This window comes from Mirounga angustirostris, unplaced genomic scaffold (assembly GCF_029215605.1).
Source record: "Mirounga angustirostris isolate CCGP_5_RB_7025 unplaced genomic scaffold, mMirAng1.0.hap1 SCAF_8, whole genome shotgun sequence".
NCBI lineage: Eukaryota > Metazoa > Chordata > Mammalia > Carnivora > Phocidae > Mirounga > Mirounga angustirostris.
In genome coordinates this window covers 124,075,280-124,098,816 of record NW_026991716.1, presented here as the reverse complement: position 1 = coordinate 124,098,816, position 23,537 = coordinate 124,075,280, and the positions used below count along the sequence as shown (strand labels likewise).

The 23,537-nt window shown below is 38.6% G+C and overlaps 2 protein-coding genes and 1 pseudogene across 11 annotated transcripts in view; 1 reads left to right on the top strand and 2 right to left on the bottom strand.

The window, feature by feature from the left end:
• The window catches only part of PHACTR2 (phosphatase and actin regulator 2), a 269,242-nt gene that overhangs the window by 128,574 nt on the left and 117,131 nt on the right, over positions 1 to 23,537 (bottom strand). For 8 of the 10 annotated variants that reach the window (XR_010413801.1, XM_045865665.3, XM_064598180.1 and 5 more), the window contains exon 1: positions 4,824 to 5,091. The exons of 1 other annotated variant lie outside the window; for it this stretch is intronic. Coding sequence is in view for 7 of the 9 variants with exons in the window: in XM_045865665.3 (XP_045721621.2) it covers positions 4,824 to 5,076 (253 nt within the window). In the remaining 2 variants the exon portion in view is untranslated. Of the gene's footprint in view, positions 1 to 4,823; positions 5,092 to 23,537 lie in introns of those variants that run through there. One more of the 10 variants, XM_064598186.1, reaches the window with a different exon arrangement.
• LOC123836687 (NADH dehydrogenase [ubiquinone] 1 alpha subcomplex subunit 5-like) lies at positions 190 to 602 on the top strand. Its single transcript, XM_045865666.1, has one exon. The coding sequence runs from the start codon at positions 193 to 195 to the stop codon at positions 529 to 531; it is 339 nt and encodes a 112-aa protein (XP_045721622.1). The 5' UTR covers positions 190 to 192; the 3' UTR covers positions 532 to 602.
• On the bottom strand, positions 16,771 to 18,764 carry LOC123836539 (V-type proton ATPase subunit E 1-like; annotated as a pseudogene).

Genomic DNA, 23,537 nt, shown 5'->3' with positions numbered 1-23,537 from the left:
TCAACAGAGAAAAAAAAAAGCCTTTGACTCTTGCATGACAAAGATGCTCACAAACTAGGAACAGAAGGGAACTTTTTGATAAAAGGGCATCTATGAAAAACCCACAGCTAACATGACACTAAATGGTAAAAACTGATTGCTTTCCCCTTTAGATCAGGAAGAAGACAAGAACGTTCACTCTTGGGCTCTGTCATGGTGGCTTTGCTGAAGAAGACCACCAGGCTCGTGGGACTGGCTGTATGTGAGTCACACAAGAGGCTAAGAATATTGTACACAAAGATTCTTGATGTTCTTGAGCAAATTCCTAGAAATGCAGCATACAGAAAGTATACAGAACAGATTACAAATGAGAAGCTGAGTACAGTTAAAGCAGAACCAGATGTTAAGAAATTAGAAGACCAACTTCAGGGTGGCCAACTAGAAGAGGTGATTCTTCAGGCTGAAAATGAACTAAGTCTGGCAAGAAAAATGATACAGTGGAAATCATGGGTGCCTTTAGTGGAAGAACCTCCTGCCAATCAATGGAAATGACCAATATAATCATGATTAAATGACTAGTGTGTTGATGGGAAACTGATGTAATTAAATGTTCTGTTACATTTAAAAAAAAAATTAACTCTTGCCACTTCTATTCAACATGATAGTGTATAATGAGTAAGGGCAATTAGACAAGGAAAAGCGATAAAAGACACTCAGATTGGAAAACAAGAAGTAAAATTATCTCTATTTGCACCTGACTTTGTATATAGATTTTGTAAATAGAAATCCTAAAGAATGCACTAAGAAACTACTGGGACTAAAAAATGAGTTCCACAAGTTTGCAGGGTATAAGATCAATATATAAAAATTTATTTTTGTGTATCTATATGCTAGGTAGCAACATTCTGAAAATGAAATAGGAATATAATTGCATTTATAATAGCATCAAAAATAATAAAATACATAGGGATAAATTTAACAAGGAAAGAGCAATACTTATACATTGAAAACTACAACACATTGTGGAAAGAAATCAAAGACGATCTAAATAAATGAAGAGACATTCGTGTTCACAGATTGAAAGACTTCATATTGTTTCTGTTTTTAAGACTTCATATTGTTAAGAGAACAGTGTTATTCAACACAATCCCTATCAAAGTTCCAGCTTTTGGCTTTTTTGCAGAAATTGACAAGCCGACTGATTCATACAAAAATGCAAAGGGACTAGAATAGCAAAAAGAATCTTGCAATAGAAGCACAAAGTTAGGGTGCCTGGCTGGCTCGGCTGGTAGAGCACACAGCTCTCAGGTTGTGAGTTCGAGCGCCATGTCGGATGTAGAGATAACTTAAAAATAAAATCTTTAAAAAACAAAAATTTTAAAAAAAGAACAAAGTTAGACGACACACTCTTCTGTTTTAAAACTTACTACAAAGCTACAGTAATCTACACAGTGTGGCATATTAATAGACATATAGACTAATGGGACAGAAGTAAAGTGTTCAGAAATAAACCCTTACATATACTGTCAATTGATTTTTGACAAGGTGCCAAGACAATTCAAGAGGGAAAGAATCATCTTTTCAGTAAATGGTGCTGGACAGCTAGATACCACATGGAAAAGAATGAAATTGGAGCCCTACAATGCATCAGACATAAAAATTGACTTAAAATGTATCACAGACCTAAATGTAGGAGCGAAAATTATAAAACTCTTAGAAGAAAACTCAGGTGTAAATCTTAACATTGGTTACACAATGGTTTCTTAGATATAACTCCAAAAATACAAAGCAAAAAAACCCCCATAAACATGAAATAATCAAAATTTCAAAATTCTGAATTGCAAATCATTTCAAGAAAGTGAGAAGACAATCGAGAGAATGGGAGAAAGTATTTGTAAACCACATATCTGGTAATGACTTATCTCTCGTACATAAATAATTCTTTTATCTCAATAATAGAAAGTCAAATTATCCAATTAAAATTGGGCAAAGGATCTGAATAGACATTTTTCCAAAGAAAACATACAGAAGGACAACATTTACATGAAAAGACGCTCAATGTCATTAGTAATTAGGAAAATGCAAATCAAAACCACGATGAGATACAACTTCATATTTACTAGGATGGGTACAATCAAAAAGATAAATAACAAGTATTGGCAAGGATGTGGAGAAATTGAAACCTTCATACACTGCTGGAGGGAATGTAAAATGGTACAGTTGCTTTGGAAAACTGCTTGGCAGTTCCTTAAAACAGAACATAAACATAGAGTTACCATGTGACCCAGCGTTTCCACTCCTAGAAATATACCAAAGAGAAATGAAAACATATGTTCACAATAACTTGCACATAAAGTTCATAGCAGTACTAGTCATAGAACCAAAACAGTGAAATAATCCAAATTTGTCCACCGACTGATGGAAGGATAGATAAAATGTGGTATGTCCATACAGTAGAATGTTATTTGGCAATGAAAAGAAATGAAGTACTGATACATGCTACAACATGGATGACCCTTGGTAACATTATGCTACGTGAAAGAAGTCAGTCACAAAAGGGCACGTGATGTATGTTTCCATTCATACGAAATGTTCAGAAATAGCAAATCGATAGAGATAGAAAGTAGATTAGTGGTTCATTAGGACTGGGGCTGGGGGTTGAGTAGGCTGGGAAAACAGACTGATGGTTACACAACACTGAATACACTAACAACAAATTGTACATTTTCAGGGGATGAATTTCATGGTATGTTAATTATATGTCAATAAAGTTGTTTTTAAAAAATAGAAATAATGGCTCTCACTGCATGTTTTCAGAAATAGTGATTAATGGTCTTCCTAAAACCTAGAGAAACAGACGCAGCCCTAAGCTGAAAGTTCAAGAGACTAAAATTAAGAGAGTGAAAAGCAAGCTGACTCGTGGCCTGTAACAATTATTTTACAAAAGCCCAAATCAAATATCTTTTATGGTCAAGCATAACCTTTTGTTTAAATTACTTTTTGTAGGGGTGCCTGGGTGGCTCAGTCGTTAAGCGTCTGCCTTCGGCTCAGGTCATGGTCCCAGGAACCTGGGATAGAGCCCCGCATTGGGCTCCCTGCTCCCCGGGAAGCCTGCTTCTCCCTCTCCCATTCCCCCTGCTTGTGTTCCCTCTCTGGCTGTCTCTCTGTGTCAAATAAATAAATAAAATCTTAAGTAAATAAATAAATAAATAAATAACTTTTTGTATACATCAGCTGCACAATTTCTTGACATGATTAGTCATTTTATTGGGAATTATAGCAATCTGGGTATTTTTTGCTGTACTGGCTAAGAGCTAGGACAGTCATATTTTAAGATTCTACTCTGCTTAGTGATCAGTTATGTAATATTCTTTGCTTTTCGCAAAGGCAAAATTCACTTTTCTAATATTAACCCTAACAATATTTTGCAGCAAAAGAACTAAATTCAGGGCAGTATTTTATACTTGTTGTATTCGAGTGATGATTTAATTCTGTTTTACCAGTGCAGAGATTTAAAATAATAACTCTCCCTTAATATGAAAGAAGTCACCCTGCTTTAAAGTAAGACAAAGGCAACTAAGCCTCATTTGCACAAGATAGTTTACTAAAGTTAAGATCCTAATCACCCCCCCCAACCCCCCCCACCCCAATCCCATCCCTAAAAGCCGTATCAATATGGCTCTGATGTTCTGGAGCTTTGTACAACCTTGTCCTTAACGGGAAGGGAAGGTGTGATCTTTTTTTGGATTTTGATTTCTCTCCTTTGTAGAAGGTTCCTCCTTTGTGGACATTAACATAAGCCCCAGCAAAGCTTATGATTTTTGAGGGTGTGAAGCACTGCAGTATAAACAAACCCATGTGGGGGGAAGTTGGAATGGTAGAATGCTATCTAGTTGGGAGACATCCTGGAGCTGATTAAAAAAACCTTCATCTCTGCCCTGTCACTTCCTTTCAGCGAGATCCTGTTAATGTTTACACAATTTTAAAAGTGTATCAGATATCTCAAGGGATAACGTAAAGGGCCCCTTGGAGGTTTTGTTTTTTTTTTAACTGTTGATGGAAAAATATCAAAATAGGACTTTTTACATTTATTTCATTATCCAATCACAAGTAACGCCACCAAAAAGTTGTTTATCCCTACCCTGCTGGAGAAATGCCAGGCTTATTACCTTCCTTCCCTTTCTTAAAGAAAATGGAAAAAACAAACTTTTTAAACAGATCGTTGTAACGATTCCATAAAACGAACTTTAGCCCTCGACAACTGAGTTTGCGAGGTACGTTGTCCCCAGTTTAAGAGCTTATGTGCCCAACATAAAACAAATTATCTTTTGAAACGATCACGCTTTTTTAAAGTTACGAAGTATTCAGAGTTCCGCCAGGATAAGAGAAAGCAACCGGCACTTCTACTCCGAAAACAAACCATAAATCAGTTGACAAGCTTGAAAGAATTCAGTCCTGGTCTGTTCGGAAGCCAAGCGTAAATACAGAAAAACCTGTTGGCTCGTCTATCTTGCTCTCTAAGTTTCGCGTTTCAAAAACACGGCAACACGCGAACGGCGCCGCTCGTAACGTTCGGGCTCGGAGGAAATTGAGATCAACACCCAGGCGAGGCATCCCGCACGGAAAATGGAGCCTGCGCCTTTAAGGTAAAACCGGCTGGATCCCAGAACGCATTCCACTTCTCCGCGACAAAGAGTTTGGGGGAGCGCTACCTCTCGGGTTTCTCCGAGGGACTTGGCGGCTTCGGGCAGAGCCCGACCTGCCGCGGAGCCCTCGGCCGTCCCAGCTGCCCTGAGCAAGCCCAGCGCCCGCGCGGCGGGGGCGCCCCGTGCGCCCGGACTCACCGCTGCTGGGCTGCGGGGACAGCGCGGAGACCGAGGTCTGACCCATGTCCGGGGTCGCGGGGCCAGGTCTGGCGATCACGCGGCTCCTTTGGTCCTTCGAGCATGGGTCCGTCCGCAGGCAGGTTTCCAAGCGCTCATTTCCCGGCTGCGCGGAGCTGCCCGCCGGATTCCCTCGCCCTCTCCCCGGCGCGGGTCTCCCAGCCCGGCCGGCCGCAGCCGGCGAGGCGGATCCTGCCCAGCGGATGCCTGTCATTCCTCTATGCAGATTAGCTGGGGTCAGGGGTCACGGGGGAGGAGGGAGGGGAGAGAGCGAGGGGGAGGGGAGGAGGGGAATGGGCGCAGGGGCACGAAGTCGAGGGAAGGGGAGAGGCCGGCGGGCCCAGCGGCGCCTGCGGGGGCGGAAAGACCGGCACCCCCCTAGGGTAGTAGAGAGTTCAGGCGCCTCCCGCGTAACTTAAAAGGTTCAATGTCAAATGATCCTTTAGGGCTGTGAGAAAAGGAATTAAAGTACTTAGTCACGGTACTTAATTTAACACAATTTGTTCTTCAAAGTTGGTTTCTCCCTCACATTCTGTTGGCAGTACTGCAGCACTGTTAGAGGTCTGCCCTGTGCGGGGCTTTCCTCGTTTTAAAAAGTAGCTTCCTTTTAACAAACAAAAAAAATTAGTGGCCTCGGTTACGTTGAACAGTAAATCTGAAAGATGGATCTATGTGTGAGATCAGCGAAGGACAGACGGCTCTCTACCGCCTAAACTCCGGGAAGCGCACCTCTCCCATTTAAAAAGAATCACTGTGAAATCTCTGAAACCTTGTGGTAAGGTGTTTAAAATATACAAAAAGGTGAAAACAACAAAAACAAAGGGTAATTGAAGCTAACATTCCCTAACAGTTGAATTAAAACTTCCCATAAGTAAATCTTAACCCCAAATTTCTTAAAAATACGAATACAGATAAATACTCTTGGTATATACAATTGATGAGTAATCTATAGATTATATATATAGTGCATTATATAGAGATTATATATATAGATTATATATATAGTGCATTATATATAGATTATATATATATTATATAGTATATATTATATATAATCTATAGATTACTCATCAATTGCATATATGTATATATGTGTGTGTGTGTATATATGTGTATATATATCAATAGTGCATGAGACTGGGTAGTGGTCACATAAATGTGTTCACTTGATGAAATTTCACTGTATACCATGATTTGTGCATTTTTCTGAATGTATATATTTCATGAAAAAGTAACAAATTAACTGTAATATATTTAATTCATTTGCCACAGCTTTCACTTTTCAGATTATCCTAGACATTCCACTCTAAACTATTAAAAAGCTAGATAATATATATAATAAAATAATAATCTAAGTTATTTAATACCTTAAGCATGAAAATCTTTTTTTTCTGAAGTTTGTATTATTAAGATCACACACAACCTTGCTTTATTTTTTGAAAGACATTTACTTGTCTGTTTCATCATAATGATGTAAGTTGCCCTATTTTGTTCACACCCAAAGAGTCCACCCTCTATTGTGGAGAATTTTTTTTCCCCTAGAATACTGTGATCAATTATCTACTTCCCTTTGCCTAATTCATTCTTAAGACACTTGATTTTTTTTTAATGAAATTGAGGATTAACCAAGATGTGAGTTCTAATTAGGGCAATGAAATCAATCAACTAAATTTCTTTATAAAGTGCAAAACTGTTGTATTTTGGGAACACAGCCCACCTGGGGGACTCATCAGTGAGAGTGAACAATTATAATGGCTCTTCCATTTCTTTACTTTAGTAAGTTTGCCTTAAAAAAATAACAAAAAAAATTCAAGTTACCTGTTTTCTCAACCTAAATTGAGAGGAGGAAACTTCACAGTCTTCCTTCCATTGATTGAGCCTAATTAATAAGGGAGGTCATTGATCATAAGAAATACACAGTAAATTTTGCACATTAAAAAAATGTAAATGGAGGGGCTCCAGGTGGCTCAGTCCTTTAAGCATCCGCCTCTTGGTTTCTGCTCAGGTCATGATCTCAGGGTGGTGAGATTGAGCCCTGGTTGGGCTCCTCACTCAGGCGGGAATCGGCTTCAGATTCTCTCTCCCTCTACCTCTGCCCCACCCGCTCATGCTCTCTCTCTTTCTCGCTCTCAAATAAATAAATAAATAAATCTTTAAAAATTAGGTAAATGTAATGACTTTTTTAAATTGACAAAGCCTAAATTTGAGGCTATTTTTGCTATCATTACTTCTTTTCCTTGAGAAACAATAGTGTGTTTCTTTCTTATTTCTTCTACAAATTCTTATTTCAAACATCAAAGGGGTACTCTATAGTTCTCTTCTTTCAGGATTTGCTAGATCCACCTATGTTTACCTTATTCAAAACCTTTCAGGATTCGCTAGTTAATATAATCTTAGCCTCATCTGAGATTCCTATAATCCCCCGATCAGGTTACACACTTTTCTCTGAAACTTTTCCAGTTCCATTACATTATCCTTGAAACATGTCAACCACAACTGCAATAAATGTGCATCAAGGTTTCTTTATAAGGGTGGGACAGTTATTCTATTTTGCTGCCTTTTTATCAAGGCTAAGGGATTATACTAATGAACACAGAAAAAGTCTACAGAAATCCCTCAATTCCATTTATAGGCCATCACGTTAGAATTTATCATCTAACAAGAGTATTTTAAGATAATTTCCAAAATTGCCTTTTTCTTGCCTTATTAGAGATAATCAATTATTCAGCCAATTTACAGTCTTACTAAGAGCTCTGGGTGTTAATCCTACAGTTTATAGTTTAACTATGGGAACATTTAATGTCATCGGAAAAATATGGACATTTCTCTGTGTATTACCTCTTTCCAGGGAGTTTATAAAAATGCTAAATAAGATTAGTGCCAACATCTAATTCTGAGGAAGCCATCTATTTATAATTCTTCAGCATTTATCCCATTGGTCCTGCTCTTTGGTCTGTGTTTCTAAACCAAACTCTTATCCAGTGATATCCTGATAAATACTCAACACTCGGGTTTGTCTGGAGGTAGGGGACAAGATTGATTTGTGACTTGTAAGTAGTATTTGCCGATTTCCTTAATGTAAATACTCCTACAATGGCCAATTCAACAAGCAGTTGACTGGCTTGCAAAATTTATGTCAATTGGTTTGCAAAATTCCTGGAAATTTACCAACTGGCTTGTATGAGCTGTCTTCAGCATACCACTACTTTCATCCTTTGTGATATGCTGTCATCAGGTCATACCATGACTGAAACTGAGCAATAGTCCATGTTAAGGTCTCCTAAAAATATAGAATGATGACATCTACTGATTTCTCCACCCTACAGTCTAAATATCTTTCAATCCCTGAAAGATTTATTCGTTTACCTCCAGAAAGAAGTTAAAGTGAGTGGATTAGTTAGGCAGAATTTCCCCTTCCTGAATCTGGTTTGCCTTTTGATAAAAAGGTTGGATGTACACATTGAGGTTTTCAAGCATTTTACCTTATCACACAGATTTCACTGGTCTGTCTGATTTGGAGTTATGAAGCTCTCCTACCTGGGGTACCCGAAGTTACACATGCACCCCTGATGGATGGAAATCACTAGATCTGCTAGATAAAAGTGAAAAGCATAAATAAACCTAAACTTTAGCCATCTATTTGTGGAAAAGTCTCTACCTACTAGGTCCAAGTCCAAATTGTAGACACATAATTTGGTGGCTAGAGAAGATGCTGTATAATTAGAACAGTCATCACTACCAAATCCTATCCTTTAGGTGACTGCCAGTCTTTTCTAGGCGGCCAAATCTAAGCTGGGAGTGGGAGAAAGAGTGAGATCTTTCTCCCTCAGAGCACAAATGCCATGAATACACATCCTGGGGGTCTGCTCTGCCCAGATGCTGCAAGATCCATTTTGAGACACCAGCAGTTGGGTGGGAGAGGAGGGTTAGGCAGACTCCCAGCAGATGAGATGTTGGTCAGAAGAGTGGTGGTCCAGGAAGCAAAGTGGCTGGTGGTGGCCATGTACAAGTAGACAAGGATTCTCTTAATTGCCACTCTTATTCCTGGACTTGGCCATGAAAATTTGGCGAATTACAGACATTTCCCTGAGTCAGGGGAATTACAGTCAAAGAAAAACCCTTTCCTACTGGGAAGGAAATGAAACTTAGTGATTAAAACTGAGTAATTTCCCAAATAGGATTTTTTTCCTCAATGTATTAGTTTGTTTTCTAGATACAATGGTCAGAAGAAAAAACTAAAATTCACAGGTAATCTAAGACCACTATGTTAGCCAATTATTTTCTTTCTATTACCATTGTCAGATTTATTAAAAAGCAGAAAACTGTCTTTTCTTCCTTCCGCTGATGGAGGTGCTAGAGGGCAGTTTTAATTTTTTTAGTATATGTGCTGCCGAAGCGAGCACGCTAGAAAGCAATTTTTAAAGTTAGAAGGCTATTTTAACACAAGGGGTTCTAATAATCAGGTAAAAGAATACATAACTCAGAAACTAAAAACTAATATTAGCAAACATTTTTAAGTATTAAGGTACTTTTTCTAGTAGAATGTGTGCTGGGTTTTGAAAACTTTGTATTACTCCAAAATTTGGCTACATTTTGTGAAAGGAAGCTTACTAAGAAAAATGTAATTACTAAAATGCAAATTAAAATTTTACTGGATCTTATAATTTCAGTTGAAATTCTGTATACATAACTAGCGTTTACTTTTTTAAATGTTATTCTATAGCATTGCAACCAAATGCTTCCTATGCCTTTTATTTGGACAATTCTGAGAGATTTTAGTTTTAACATGAAAATATAAACAGACAAAGGAGAATTTTGGTTAAGAAAAGAATTATAACTTTGGGCATTCTAGTCATATTAAGCATCAGTAGGAGAGAAAAACACATTCCACAAGTATTAGAACAGGAAACAAACCTGTAAAACAGGCTTTTCTTTCCTATTGTTCTCATATTTTTATATGATTTATTTCCTGAGTTTTCCTTCTACTGCTTGCTCAAGCTAGGATTATCAAAATACTTTGCCCCTGCCTTGCCCTTAGTGAGTCTCCACAGAGGGCGTGGTGTATCTCACGTGTGCTTACTTAGTGATTGAGTTGGACAGTTGGAAGATTTATCCTGGAAAATAAAGACCTTATGGGTGGTGCTGCAATTTCCTTTCCCCCAAATTTTCCCCGCCCCAGGAGAAATAGTGTGTAATTTGCTGCACTTCATTCCACAGGAAAGATAAATTACTCATCCACAGTGTCTAAGACTCTGACAGCTGCTGTAAAATTAATAATCTTTAATTACTGATCAAAATCTATAGAGACCAAGCCTTAAAGACATCTTTAATAATTACTGCCCAATTTACAGAAAACAATTGCTTAAAGTAAGGTCCAAATCATTGGTGTGGTTTTTTTTTTTTTAAAGATTTTATTTATTTATCTGAGAGACAGAGAGAAAGAAAGAGAGAGAGAGCAGGTGTGAGTGAGCACAAGCTGGGGGTGGTGGTGCAGAGAGAGGTAGAAGCAGATTCCCCACTGAGCAGGGAGCATGATGTGGGGCTTGATCCCAGGACCCTGAGATCATGACCTGAGCGCCAAAGGCAGATGCTTAACCAACTGAGCCACCCAAGCGCCCCCAAATCATCATTTTATTAACCATCACATCCATCCCTAGGACCTACCAAAATGTCTGGCACACAGAGGGCATTCGATACCTATGTGATGAACAAAAGAATAAGCATTTACATTACCTCCGTAATTACAGCAACTTGAAGTATGGATTAAAAAAATCATCTAGAACTATATGTATGCTTTTGATAATAGTATACAGACTCCATAGCAAAATAATATCAAGTCTGTCAATGACTGTAAATTTGCTTTTATATGCCATGCTATGAATAATCGTCTATTCGTTCAATTACATTGACTGAGCACCTCCCATCAGCCCAGCACCTATAGCACATGGGACATAAATGAGGTACAGACCCTACCCCAGCGAGAGTTCATATATATATATATAGTGAAGGGTGGGTATTGTGGCTTACACATAAATGATTATAAAAGTGAGTACTATGATAGAGATTTGTTCCACCAAGAGTTAAGGATGAACAATGGGCTGCTACAGAGGAGGCTCTGAGCTTTATTAATTGCCAAATCTGCATCTTTCCAGCACGGAGTCAGCAATTCATTCTAAAGATGCCTCCAGATTATGACATACTTCCTAAATCAAAGAAAGATTAAATTTTGATAATGTGTGGATCATCTAAACTGCACTTGTTTATTTATTGCTTACAGCTTTTTGAGGAATAATTTACAAACCCTAAAATCTATTCATTTTATATAAACAGTTCAATGAGTTTTGGTAAACAATAGTGGAATCACCACCACAAGAGCATTTTAGAAAACTTTGAGAGCCCTCAAGAGTTCTTTCATGTCCTGCAGTTAATCCCCATCCCACCCCCTGGCACTGGGCAGCTACTGACCTTTCCATCCCTGTTGTTTTGACTTTTCTAAAACTTCATATAAATGGGATAATACCATATGCAGTTTTTTTATATGTCTTCTTTCATTTAATGTTTTTGATATTCATCCATATTATATGTATCAGTATTCTGTTCCTTTTTGTTGAGTAGTGTTCCATTGTATGGCTATAGCAAAATTTGTTTAACCATTTACCAATTACTTGACCTTTGGGTTGTAACTTTATCTCATTGTATTCCTGTGCTGTAAAAATACATAAGATCTAATATTGGATTATATTTATTATATTATATTATATTATATTATATTATATTATATTATATTATATGTGATAGTTCTGTATAAATAAGAATTATTTATTGGTTCATTATTTACCCAGCAAATATTTATTATGCTTCTTCTTTGTATCAGGGCCTGTTCTAAGTATTTTATATATAGAATTAAACACAAAGTAAAAATACCTGCACTCAGAACTTATATTTTACTGAAAGGACAGAAAATTAGCAATGAACACAATAAGTCAGTAAATTTTATAACAATTTAGAAGATGAAAAGTGATATGAAATAGAGAAGAGTAGGAGATTGGATTAGCATGGGATGGTTGCGATAGTTCTCACTGAGAAGATGTTATTTGAGCACAGACCCAAAGGAGGTGATGGAGTTAGCCACCTGGCTATCTGAAGGAAAAGCATTCCAAGCAGAAAGGCCAGTTAATACAAAGATAAGAGTATGCTGTATGTTCAAGCAGTATATTGGAGTACTAAAGGAAGGGTGGATGAGAAAGTGATTATAAGCCTTGTAAGACCTTGTAGTTGACCGTGGACTTTGGCTTTTGCTATAAATGAGATGGGGAAGCAGTGACAGTTTTGACCAAAAAAAAAAAAAGAAAGAAAGAAAAAAGACAGGATCCAACATATTTTAAGATCACTATGGCTTCTGAGTAGAGGACAGGGGAGACTAGGTTGGAAGCAGAGAAAACAGGAGAGATACTACAGGAATAATCCAGGCAGGAAATGATCTCGACTTAGACCAGTTTGGCAGCAGTGGGAATGGTGAAATGTACCTGGATTCTGGATCCATTTTAAGGTAGAACCAAATTTCTTCATGGGTCGAATGTGGGGCACGAGAGAATAGAGATGAAGCAAGGATGACTTCAAAATTTTGTATGAGCAACTGGGGAAGGACCAAATTGCCATGAATCCAAATGGGACAACAGTGAGTAGAGTGGGTTTAGAGTGGAAAATTATAGGTCCAATTTTGAGATGTTCAGTAGACATCCAAGGGGAGAATTAAAACAATGCTAGGTGTCACCAAGGAAAAAAAAATCTAGACACATCCTAGTAAAATCAAGTATTAAGAATACAGAGAAAATCAAAAAATTAGTAAGTAGACAAGACAGATGACACATTAAGGAATCCCAATAAATTGAAGAAGACAACAGAGTTATATTTTCTTGATGTTACAGAGAAATAACTATCCACTTAGAATTCCATACCCAGATAAACAATCACTAAGTCAAATAATCACTCACTAAAAGTGGTTAATCACTAAAGGTACTTCTACAGATATTCCTTAACAAGAAAGAAAATGAGCCCAGATTAAGGGTGAGATGCAAAAAACAATGGTGGGTACAGAAATCGATAAAATTATGGTGGACTTAATAAAATATTGGGTATGCAAAATGGAGAGGTAGTCAGTAAATTTTTAATATATGTTAAGGTCCTGATTTTGACCAGAAAGAGGACGGACAAATTGAATAGTTTTTGATTTTGTTAGAAAAAGTTATTGTTCCAAGTAATAAGAAAAATACAATAATAAGCTTCCAAGTCAGTAAATAAAAGAAAGGGAAAATAGAAGTTTCACTAACCCAAATAATGAGATAGTAAAATGAAAGAAAAAAAAATTGAAAAAGAGCATGCTAAAAAAGATGATGCAAATTAAGATGGTCAAGGCAAGTCCAAATCAGTAATCCCAATAAATATGAAAGGAATATCTTTATCTAATGACAGACACTAAAAGACTGGAGGAAGCAGAAATATTATATATCTTTCTCTCTCTGCCAACTTTAGGATATACATCCCAAACAGCAAAAGCTGAAAATAAAAACATGAAAAATACATACAAAGCAAATGCTTACCAAAGGAAAACTGGTATATCAATATTAATAATTGGGGTGCCTGGGTGGCGCAGTCAGTTCAGCATCTGACTCTTGATTTCAGCATCATGATCTCAGGGTCCTGGGATTGAGCCCTGTGTTGGGCTCTGCACTCAGCGGGGAGTCTGCTTGAGGATTCTCTCTCTCCCTCTTCCTTTGCCCCTCCCCCCATGCTTGCTCTATCTCTCTCTAAAATAAAATAAATAAATCTTTAAAAAAAAAGATGAATTAAAATTCAAGTCAAAATAATAAATAGAATAGAGGGATCTATTACAAAGGATAAAAAGAGTAACAAGAAGATACACATACAAATTATTAAGGGGTATACCCCTACCGTCAGAACCTTGAAATATTAAAAGCAAAAACTAACAGAATTGCAAGGATAAATGGACAAACCCACAATAATATGGAGAGATTTTAACATATCATCAAAAAGTAATAAGATCAAGCAGGCAAAATACTTTTAAGGATAGGGATTTGAACAATCCAATTGACAAGCTTAAAGTAGATGTATGTAGAGCCCTGTACTCAAATGGCAACTATACACTGAGTTAATACTGGATCATATGCAAAATCCCAATAAATTTTAAAGACTTCATATTGAACAATCCACAATCTCTGACCATAATTAAATGTATTGATTTCTTAGAAATACATTTCTTAGAATCTTAAAAACAGGAACAAAAATGTCTCCCATATATTTTTGGAAATTAAAAAAAATGTACTCCTAAGAAACACAAGGAAGTCAAATTGTAACTTATAAAATGTTTAGAACGGAAAACAATGGAAGTATCACAGAACATGTGAGTTGATGTTAATGTGGTAATTAGAGGTATATTTAAAACCCTGACTGCCTTTATTTTAAAGGAAGGAAGGAAGGAAGCTAAGGAAGGAAGGAAGGAAGGAGGGAGGGAGAGAGGGAGGGAAGGAGGGAGGGAGGGAGGCAGGCAGGTGGCTTTAGGGATAAACTCACACATTAAATTAGTTAAGTATTAAACTGATGAGGGTGAAAAAGGAAAGAACAGAGAAGAAGGGGAATTAAAAAGGGGGGCACAAACAAAAGAACTAAAAATCAAGAGAGGCGATTCATTGCTTTGGTATATTCAGTACCATCATTCATCCATGTGAAAAGCAGGGGCTGACTCAATGAGAGAATGCTCTACACTTTTGAATGGAAAAAGTAACTGGAATGTAGGTGAAGACAATTCAAGATGAAAAACAGAACTACCTGGAAGTTAGAAGAGTTGAAACATCACTAGTAGAAAGGTGAATTTACTTTTTTTTGAGAGAGAGAGTGCATGTGCACATGCAAGGGGTGGGGATGGCAAAGAGAGAGGAAGAGAGAGAATCCTAAGTAGACTCCAGGGAGGAGGAGGAGGGAGAAGAGGGGGGAAAGGGAGGGGAAGGAGGAAGTGGAGGGGTAGGAAGGGGAGTGGGAGGAGGATGAGTGGCTCCATCCCAGGACCCTGAAATCATGACCTGAGCAGAAGCCAAGAGTCAGATGCTTAACCAACTGAGCCACCCAGGTGCCCCATAGGGAAGTGAATTTAAAACTTACTGTTTTACATTCAGGGAGAAAAATACAGATTCATATTTAGTGTTATTTAAACCACTTCCATTATTAAAGAGCTCAGCATCCTAGAATTAAAAATGGATGAAGAACTCCTATCTACGGCTTATTTTTGTTTCCTTTAAAGTAAATATCTCTCTGTAATATTTTTTATTTGTAGTATAATGGTATCTTTAAAACTCCAAATAGCATCTTAAGGGAATCACAAACAAAATAAATAGTTTGTCATATTTAACAGGCTTAACTTCAACTGTTCTTTACTTTCATGCTTCTGGTATGTTATTTTATTATTTTATTTTTGATAAAGATTTATTTATCTATTTTAGAAAAAAAAGAGAGTGCAGGAGCAGGGGGAAGGGCAGAAAGAGAGGGAGAGAGGAAGCAGACTCCCCACTGAACAGGGAGCCCCATGCAAGCTAGATCCCATGACCCTGAGATCAAGACCTGAGCAAGGGTCAGACACTTACCCAACTGAGGCATGCAGACATCCTACTTCTGGTATTTTAAAACAGAAAACACCCTACAAGGTTGGTTCCTAAAAACATATTTAATTTTATTAGAACTTAAATCTAAGAAATGCCTCCAAGTAACACAACCCTCTAGGGAAAAGTTGTACATAGTGAAGAGGCTTTATAATATAAAGTGGATTTCAGTAACTGCAAATTACTTCTCAATTAAGGAAAGTTGACACATTCTCCAAACAGGTGATGGAGATGGAAGCTGAGAAGTGGGGGGGGTGGGGGGGTTGGGGAGTGTGAGGCACCTTGCAGGTGTTCAGACTTAATCTTTCATCAAAACAAGATTTATTCAGGGAGAAATCATATAATCACACAATTAATAAGTAGACATACAAAATGGGCTTGGAATATTGCCATTTTAAATCTACACACCCCTCTCCCAAGCAATGACGCTTTTTCATTGAAGCATTTTCATTCCCCAACTTCTTATGAGAATGCACAAGGGAAATTTCTACAGGGCAGAGGAGAGCCCAATATACAAGATAGAAGCAAATTTTACCTGAAAGTTTTACTGTTACACTTTAAAAGACATGTAGCAGGAGAAAACGCTGTGAATTTTGCTTTTCTGGGAAGTATTCCAAAACCCACATGAAGCCCCCAAGATTTCACTATTTTTTCGGATTATTTGATTTCTTCTTCAGAGGTGTGTATATACAGTATTATTTTGTGAGCCAATGAGACATACTACGATATATTTCTTTGAACCAATGATGAATATAATATTCAGCTACATTTAGTCAACATTACTATACATTTCCCATTTTCGTCTGTGACTTTAGGGTGATAATTCTTGCTTTGTTTCCAAGTTAAATATTACCCTATTTCATCTAGACTTTTTCATTTTTATGCAAAGCACCATGAATATTGAGTTGTATCCCATTATTTATGGCAATATAGAAATATCTGGTACCATCTGCAGAATGAGACTTTCTTTTCATAGCCTGACAACACTGCAGTTACTAAAAATTCATTGCTTCTTTTCATCCCATATTCTATCTAGGTTTACTGAAAGCCTTGATTCTCAAATCTCTGTGTGTCTCCCCCTTTTATTACTATCTAGAGGACTCATCCTCCTTTGCGTTTTATTTTCTATGTCGACATGGGTTGATTGATTCTTGAAATCTGGCCTCCAGTTCTCCTATATTTTATGTTCTAAGAGGTATGTTGGCTTAGATGTTAAATCCTCTGGGACCTTAATCTATATATATATATATTTTTCCCATGTAAACCTTTTGTTTTAATAAATAAGACCGATTCATGGCTTAGGTTTTAAATCACATTTACAGATGAGAAACGCTTCTAGGCCCAAACAGGTGAACTGTGAAGCTGCTATTGCTGGCAGGAATGCATGCCCTCCATGCATTTGAAGCCTAAAGAGCAGAGACTGAATGTCAGAGAACACCATACATATCACCCTCTAGACTCGAGAACTGACAGCAGAAGACGAGAGGAAGAGCAGAGACTCAGGGAAGCTCCAGTAACCACAATCTGATACCCTCACCTTCATGCTACAGAAGCAAATGAAAGTTGTGCTACTTTCAGATAAGCTAAGAAGGAGGTTTCCTGATCATAGTAAGTGAAACTTTCTCTCATGTTAACAGTTAGGCCAAGGGCATTAGCTACAGAGAGGATCCACTGATAAATACAGAATATTAGAAAAGTGAAGAGGAAGCCACACAGATATCTTGTTTCTTCAAATATCAGAAACTTCCGCATGACAGCAGGAGAGCAGTGGATGAACTCCACCTCGCCCAAAGGTTTGGTCCAAAAGCTCCCTGTTGGCATTTGCACCAAATAAGGCTCCCCGTACTTCTGGCATCATCTGCTGGGCTATGAGATCCAGCCGGCTTTCTTGGGTATTGGAAACTTTTATTTTACGATCTCCATTACAGATCTCAACTCCACCAGCTCTTTCCTCAGGCAGGTAGGCCTCCTGATCAATTTGGACATCAACATCTTTTTTGGTGGCAATTTTGTACATAGGAATTCCTTTTTGCACTGCATGCTTTACCAGAGGGAAATTCTGCTTCCTGCAACGAACAATCATTCAGGGTTCTAACAACTGGTACAAACCCTGGAGGACCAGTCCATCCAGCAGCACATGGTAGCTGGTTGTATCTTTTACCACTTTGATGAGTCTCTGTTTTGCTTCATTTAGTAGGTCTGTAATAAGGTCATCTCTTGCTCTGAGGACTTTGAGCCTTGCTTGATTCATCAAATTAGAAATCTGAATTTTCTGGGCGCCTGGGTGGCTCAGTTGGTTAAGCGACTGCCTTCGGCTCAGGTCATGATCCTGGAGTTCCGGGATCGAGTCCCGCATCGGGCTCCCTGCTTGGCAGGGAGTCTGCTTCTCCCTCTGACCCTCCTCCCTCTCATGCTCTCTGTCTCTCATTCTCTCTCTCTCTCAAATAAATAAATAAAATCTTAAAAAAAAAAAAGAAATCTGAATTTTCTTTTGCCTTTTCTTTCTTTTCTTTTCTTTCTTCTCATAGTATTCCATAATCTTCAGTCTTTGAGTTTGCACAAGACGACCTTTCTCAATGTTGAACTCTTCCTCTGCCTTCACATCTATTTCCTCTGCTTTCTCATTGGCTTCTTGTTCAGTAAAAGCCATCATATGCTTAATCTGCTTTTGCACATCAGCATCGCTGAGGGCCATTGCGAAAGCTCTGCTAGGCCAGAGGCCCACTGGCTCTAGCTTAGGTTGGAAGGGGGCAGTGGAAGGAAGGGGAAAAGAAAATCCAGCAGAGCTTTCGGCTTCCTTCGCTTTATAATCTATATATAATTTCTATAGCAACTTCCCCGACGGAATTTGTCTCTCGGCACTCTCCTGTGTCTCCTGCGCTGAACTGAATGTCATTTGGAGGCCATGTCTTATTTACCATTGTAACACCAGCACAAAGTCAGCATATGGGTAAGGGCTCAGGAACTATGTATTTTATATATGAAGGAAGAAATGAAGAAAGGAAGGAAGGGAAGGAGGGAGGGAGGGAGAGAGGGAAGGAAGGAGATGGTTTGTACCAATGAATCGTTTAGTCCTGTGGGTACCCAGGGAAATAGGAAAAGGAAATTGAGGCAGTAAAAGTAGTGTGGGCTTTACTATCAGGCCTAGTGATAAACAACAGTGTCAATAGAATATCATTTACAGATAAGTCCTTATGTTTTTTGATTCACTAATTGAGAAAACAGAATCTGAATATTTCCTTTTTTTTTTTTTTAAAGATTTTTATTTGTTTATTTGACAGAGAGAGAGAGCAAGGGAGGGAACACAAGCAGGGGGAGTGGGAGAGGGAGAAGCAGGCTTCCCGCCGAGCAGGGAGCCTGATGCGGGACTCGATCCCAGGACCCTGGGACCATGACCTGAGCCGAAGGCAGACGCTTAACGACTGAGCCACCCAGGTGCCCAGAATCTGAATATTTTCATAATCACATTGTTATGCATCTACTAAATACACACATTTACGTTTTCAATGTCCCCAGTTAAAACTTTGTTCAACTTCTCCTTTGAGATTACTGGCCTATATCTATTTGTTAAAAATTGATTTGGTTGAAAACAGCAGTGCTAAAGCTAAACAGAAATGCCCATTAACTCACAAATCACTGCACACAGGTTAACAAACTGGAGGGAGGATTCTAATTTACTCTGCTTTTGTAGGAAGGAAATATTTGATAACTGAGGTAATGCAAGAAATATTTCTTTTTTAAAAAAGATTTTATTTACTTATTTGACAGAGAGAGAGAGTACAAGAAGGGGGGGGTGGCAGGCAGAGGGAGAGGGAGAAGCAGGCTCCCCACTGAGCAGGGAGCCCGATGCAGGGCTCCATCTGAGGACCCTGGGATCATGACCTGAGCTGAAGGCAGACACTTAACCGACTGAGCCACCCAGACACCCCACAAGAAATATTTCTTAATGGGGTTCCTGGGTGGCTCAGTTGGTTGAGCGTCTGACTCTTGGTTTCAGCTCAGGTCATGATCTCAGGGTCATGAGATTGAGCCCTGCATGGAGCTCTGTGCTCAGCATGGAGTCTGCTTGTCCCTCTCCCTCACTCTGACCCCCCTCCTGACTTGCGCATGCGTACGTGCACGCACACACACACACGCACACTCTCTCTCTCTCTCTCTCAAATAAATAATCTTAAAAAAAAAAAAAAGTTTGTTAACACTGGGGGTATGGTGGAGAGATGTTAAGGTAGCCCCCTGATATTCACATCACTGTGTAAGCCCCTTTCCGTGAGAATGAATGGGATCTGTGACTTGCTTCTGATCGATAGACTATGGCAAGGATGTATGCGATTATGTGTGCGTGATTGTGTTATGTAAGGTTATAATGTCTGTCTTGTTAGGAGACACTGTATTCCTGGCTTTGAGGAAGCAAATGGTATGTTGTGTGCTGCCATGTGGAGAGTGCTGAGAGGCAAGCAGCAGAAGGCAACCTCCAGGCCAAGGCCAGCAACAAACTGAGGCCCGCAGTCCCACATTCTGCAAGGAGTAGAATGCTGCCAGCAGCCTCCCTGGGCTTGGGAGCATAGCCTTCCCCAGGGAAGCCTCAGATGAGACCACAGCCCTGGCTGACACCTTGACTGCAGTTTGTGAGGTCCTGAGACTCAAAGCAGAGGACCCCATTGAGTTGTGCCTTAACTCCTGACACACAGAAACTGAGATAATACGTATTGTTTTAAGTTGCTACATTTGTGGTAATATTGTTACACCGCAATAGATAACTAACACAAGTGGGAATACAGATTACTCGAAAGGAAGATGTATTTAGTAAAAATGGAGGACTAGAGGAAGTAGAATATATGTGAAGTTTACTTTGAATTGAGGGAGAGGCATATCAGGGAATAGGAAGAGACCTTAAGCAGCTGAGGAAGGAAACCAGATGGTTAAACTAACACTTTTCCCTTTGATGAGTTCAGGCTAGCGCCAGAAAAATACACTATAGATAATAATTGAGGACAAATGTAGTTTATATATCAAAATATATGGCTTTATAAACTTATATCATATTTCATTCAAAAATATTATAGTGGATGGGCGCCTGGCTGGCTCGGTCAGTGGAGCATGCAACTCTTGATCTTGGGATCATGAGTTCAAGCCCCATGTTGGACATAGAGATTACTTAAAAAAAAAAAAAATTATACCAGCAAAGCTGAATTGTCCACTTCCACCCAGTATATCTGAACTGTAGAAGCAATTCTTAGGAAGTCACTTATAGCCCTCTTAGGAAGTCACTTATAGCCCAAAGTGTGAATCTAAGCCCTAAGGACTGTGGCTTGTGATCCATTCTTGACCCTCAAAGAAGTATCTGGACCCATTATCTGCAACTCTTAGACATCCAGCTGTGGCTGCCTATTGTGTTGTATGATACAGAGTAGTATAATAATATAGAATAATGTAGGTTATATACATTATATCATTCTATCTTTCTAATTACTATTCCAAATAAAAAATATAGACTGAAAGCACAAGAGTAAAATTGCTCACATTATCTATCATCTATCTATCATGTATCTATCTATCTATCTATCTATCTATCTATCTATCTATCTATCATCTCTCTTACTATTGGAATATAAGCTCCATGAAGAAAAAGATTTTTTTTGTTTAGTCTTTTCCCCTTGCATATTGGTGGCAATCAATAAATATTTGTTGAATGAATGAAGCGGCTCCATATTTCCCTATCATTTTCTCATTTGTAAATGGGGGTGATAATAATAGTCTCCACCTGAATCAATTGTAAGGACTAACTGATGTAATACATGTGAATTGATTAGAACATAGCCTTGCATATAGTAACTGAACAGTAAAAACTAGTTACTATTAAAGCACATTATCTAATTTACTTATTGAAGGAATCTATTAGGAAAAAGAACCTGAGCACTGTAATTCATTTACAAATACAGGAGAATCTCACCATTAAGGAGGTTCATCTTCATGTTAGGTTTTCAGTTCAACTTGAACTTCAAGAATTTAAAGTAATTTTGAGGGATGCCTGGGTGGGTCAGAGGGTTAAGCGTCTGCCTTCAGCTCAGGTCATGATCCCAGGTCCTGGGATGGAGTCCCACAGCGGGCTCCTTGCCTGTTTCTCCCTCTGCCTGCTTCTATCTCTGCCTGCCACTCCCCCAGCTTGTGCTCTCTCTGACAAAAAAAAAAAAAAAAAAAAAAATCTTAAAGTAATTTTGAAGTAAATTTGAATATAGAAGTACACCTCCAAAATAACAGAGGACTCAAAGTCAAAAGCTTAAATGTGATTTTTTTTCTATGGAAGTGTATACGAACTTGTGCTTTTGGTATATCATAAATTCAGAATCTTTCTAGTCCAGACTCTAACTCAAGCAGAAACCCCTTCTGACATTCCATCCAAGTGGTCAGGAAACTTTTCAAGTCTTTCCTAAAATTACAAACACTGGCCATACCAGTTGGGGAGAATATATAGCAACTAGACTTTCATACATCGTTGGTAGGAGTATACAATGATAACTTGGAGTTTGGAAATTTGGTCTGGCAGTTTCTACAAAGTTAAACACACACCTATACTATGACTCAGAAATTCTCCTTGCAGGCATTTATCCAGAAGTGAAAACACATATCCATTAAAAGAACTGTTCAAGAATGTTCATAGAAGCTTTATTCATAATAGCCAAAAACTGGATCAAATGTTCATCAACAGGAGAAGGGAGAAATATATTTTGTATATCCATCAGTGGAATACTACTCAGCAAGAAAACATTTTGATGTGCTGCCCAGAATCCCCCTCAGGAATAAAGGACTTATTTCCCCATCTGCTGGGGGCATTGCTGGAAGACAGCCCTCAGCAGTCAGCCCTTTTTTTGGGGGGGGGGGGGCGTAGAATTTTCTTGGCTGAAACACACAGCCTTGCCCAAAGGACCACCTTCTTCCTGGAGAGGCAGTCTACGTCCAATGCCCAATCAACATGGGGTTGGGCAGAATGTGTCCCAACTTGAGATCACTCTGACAGGCCATCCAGCTCCAGAGCTCCCCTTGGCAGGCAGGAACTACCCATGTACCCATGGAGGCCATTGCTGGGAGCTCCCCTTGGGATCTGCTGAAGGCTGGTGTGGGGACTGGTTCACAGCTTCACTTCTCCCTCTGCTCAATTCTGCTTCTCTCCCCTCCCTTCCCAAGACGCCTCCTTAATTAATGCCCTGCATGCTAATCTTTGTCTCTTTCTGGGGAATCCAACCTGTGAGAAACTACTGATAAACCCAACAAAATGGGTGACCCTCAAAACCATTTTACTGAGTGAAAGAAACCAGACACAAGAGAGTATATATTATATGATTGCATTGATAGAGTTCAAAGACTGAAAAAACTAATGGATAGTGAAAGAAATCAGACCTCTGTTTGCTTCTGAGAGGGGACTGAAAGGAAGTAGGCATGAAGCATCTTATTGTGGGGATGGGAATAATCTATATCTTGATAGGGGTCTGGGTTGCATGGATATATGCATCTGTCAAAACTCATTGAATTATTCTCTTAAAATCTGTGCAATTCAAAAAATCCCAATAAAAAATGTAAAAAGGAAAAGTAACCAGATCAAATTTGGTTCAAGTTGAACTATGGTCATCCAACATTCAAAATATTCAAAGTTTCACTATGGTCAATCAAGCCTCTGTTCATTTGGAGTCTGGCAGTTAATTTTTTGAACCAAAGTTTGGGAATTAGCATGTGTGTTTTGTTCATCTTTTTGTGGATTGCAAAATTAACAGATACGATCTTTCTGTTTGAATCATTAATTTAAAATGCTGCACTAATCAGTTGTAGCTACAGAGGCTTGTTGAAAGCCATGAAATTGCTTCTTCCATGATGATATTTATTCACGAATCAAGACATTGGATATAATATTCATTCAATTACAGATTCATCTACTTGAACGTTCACTTAGCATTGATCTCTCAAAGAATTCCAGATCAGCTTATGTGATCATAAAATAAAACACCTTTTTGGC

Excerpts from the sequence above, each read along its gene's own strand:
- LOC123836687 (XM_045865666.1), top strand. The coding sequence starts at position 193 with ATGGTGGCTTTGCTGAAGAAGACCACCAGGCTCGTGGGACTGGCTGTA.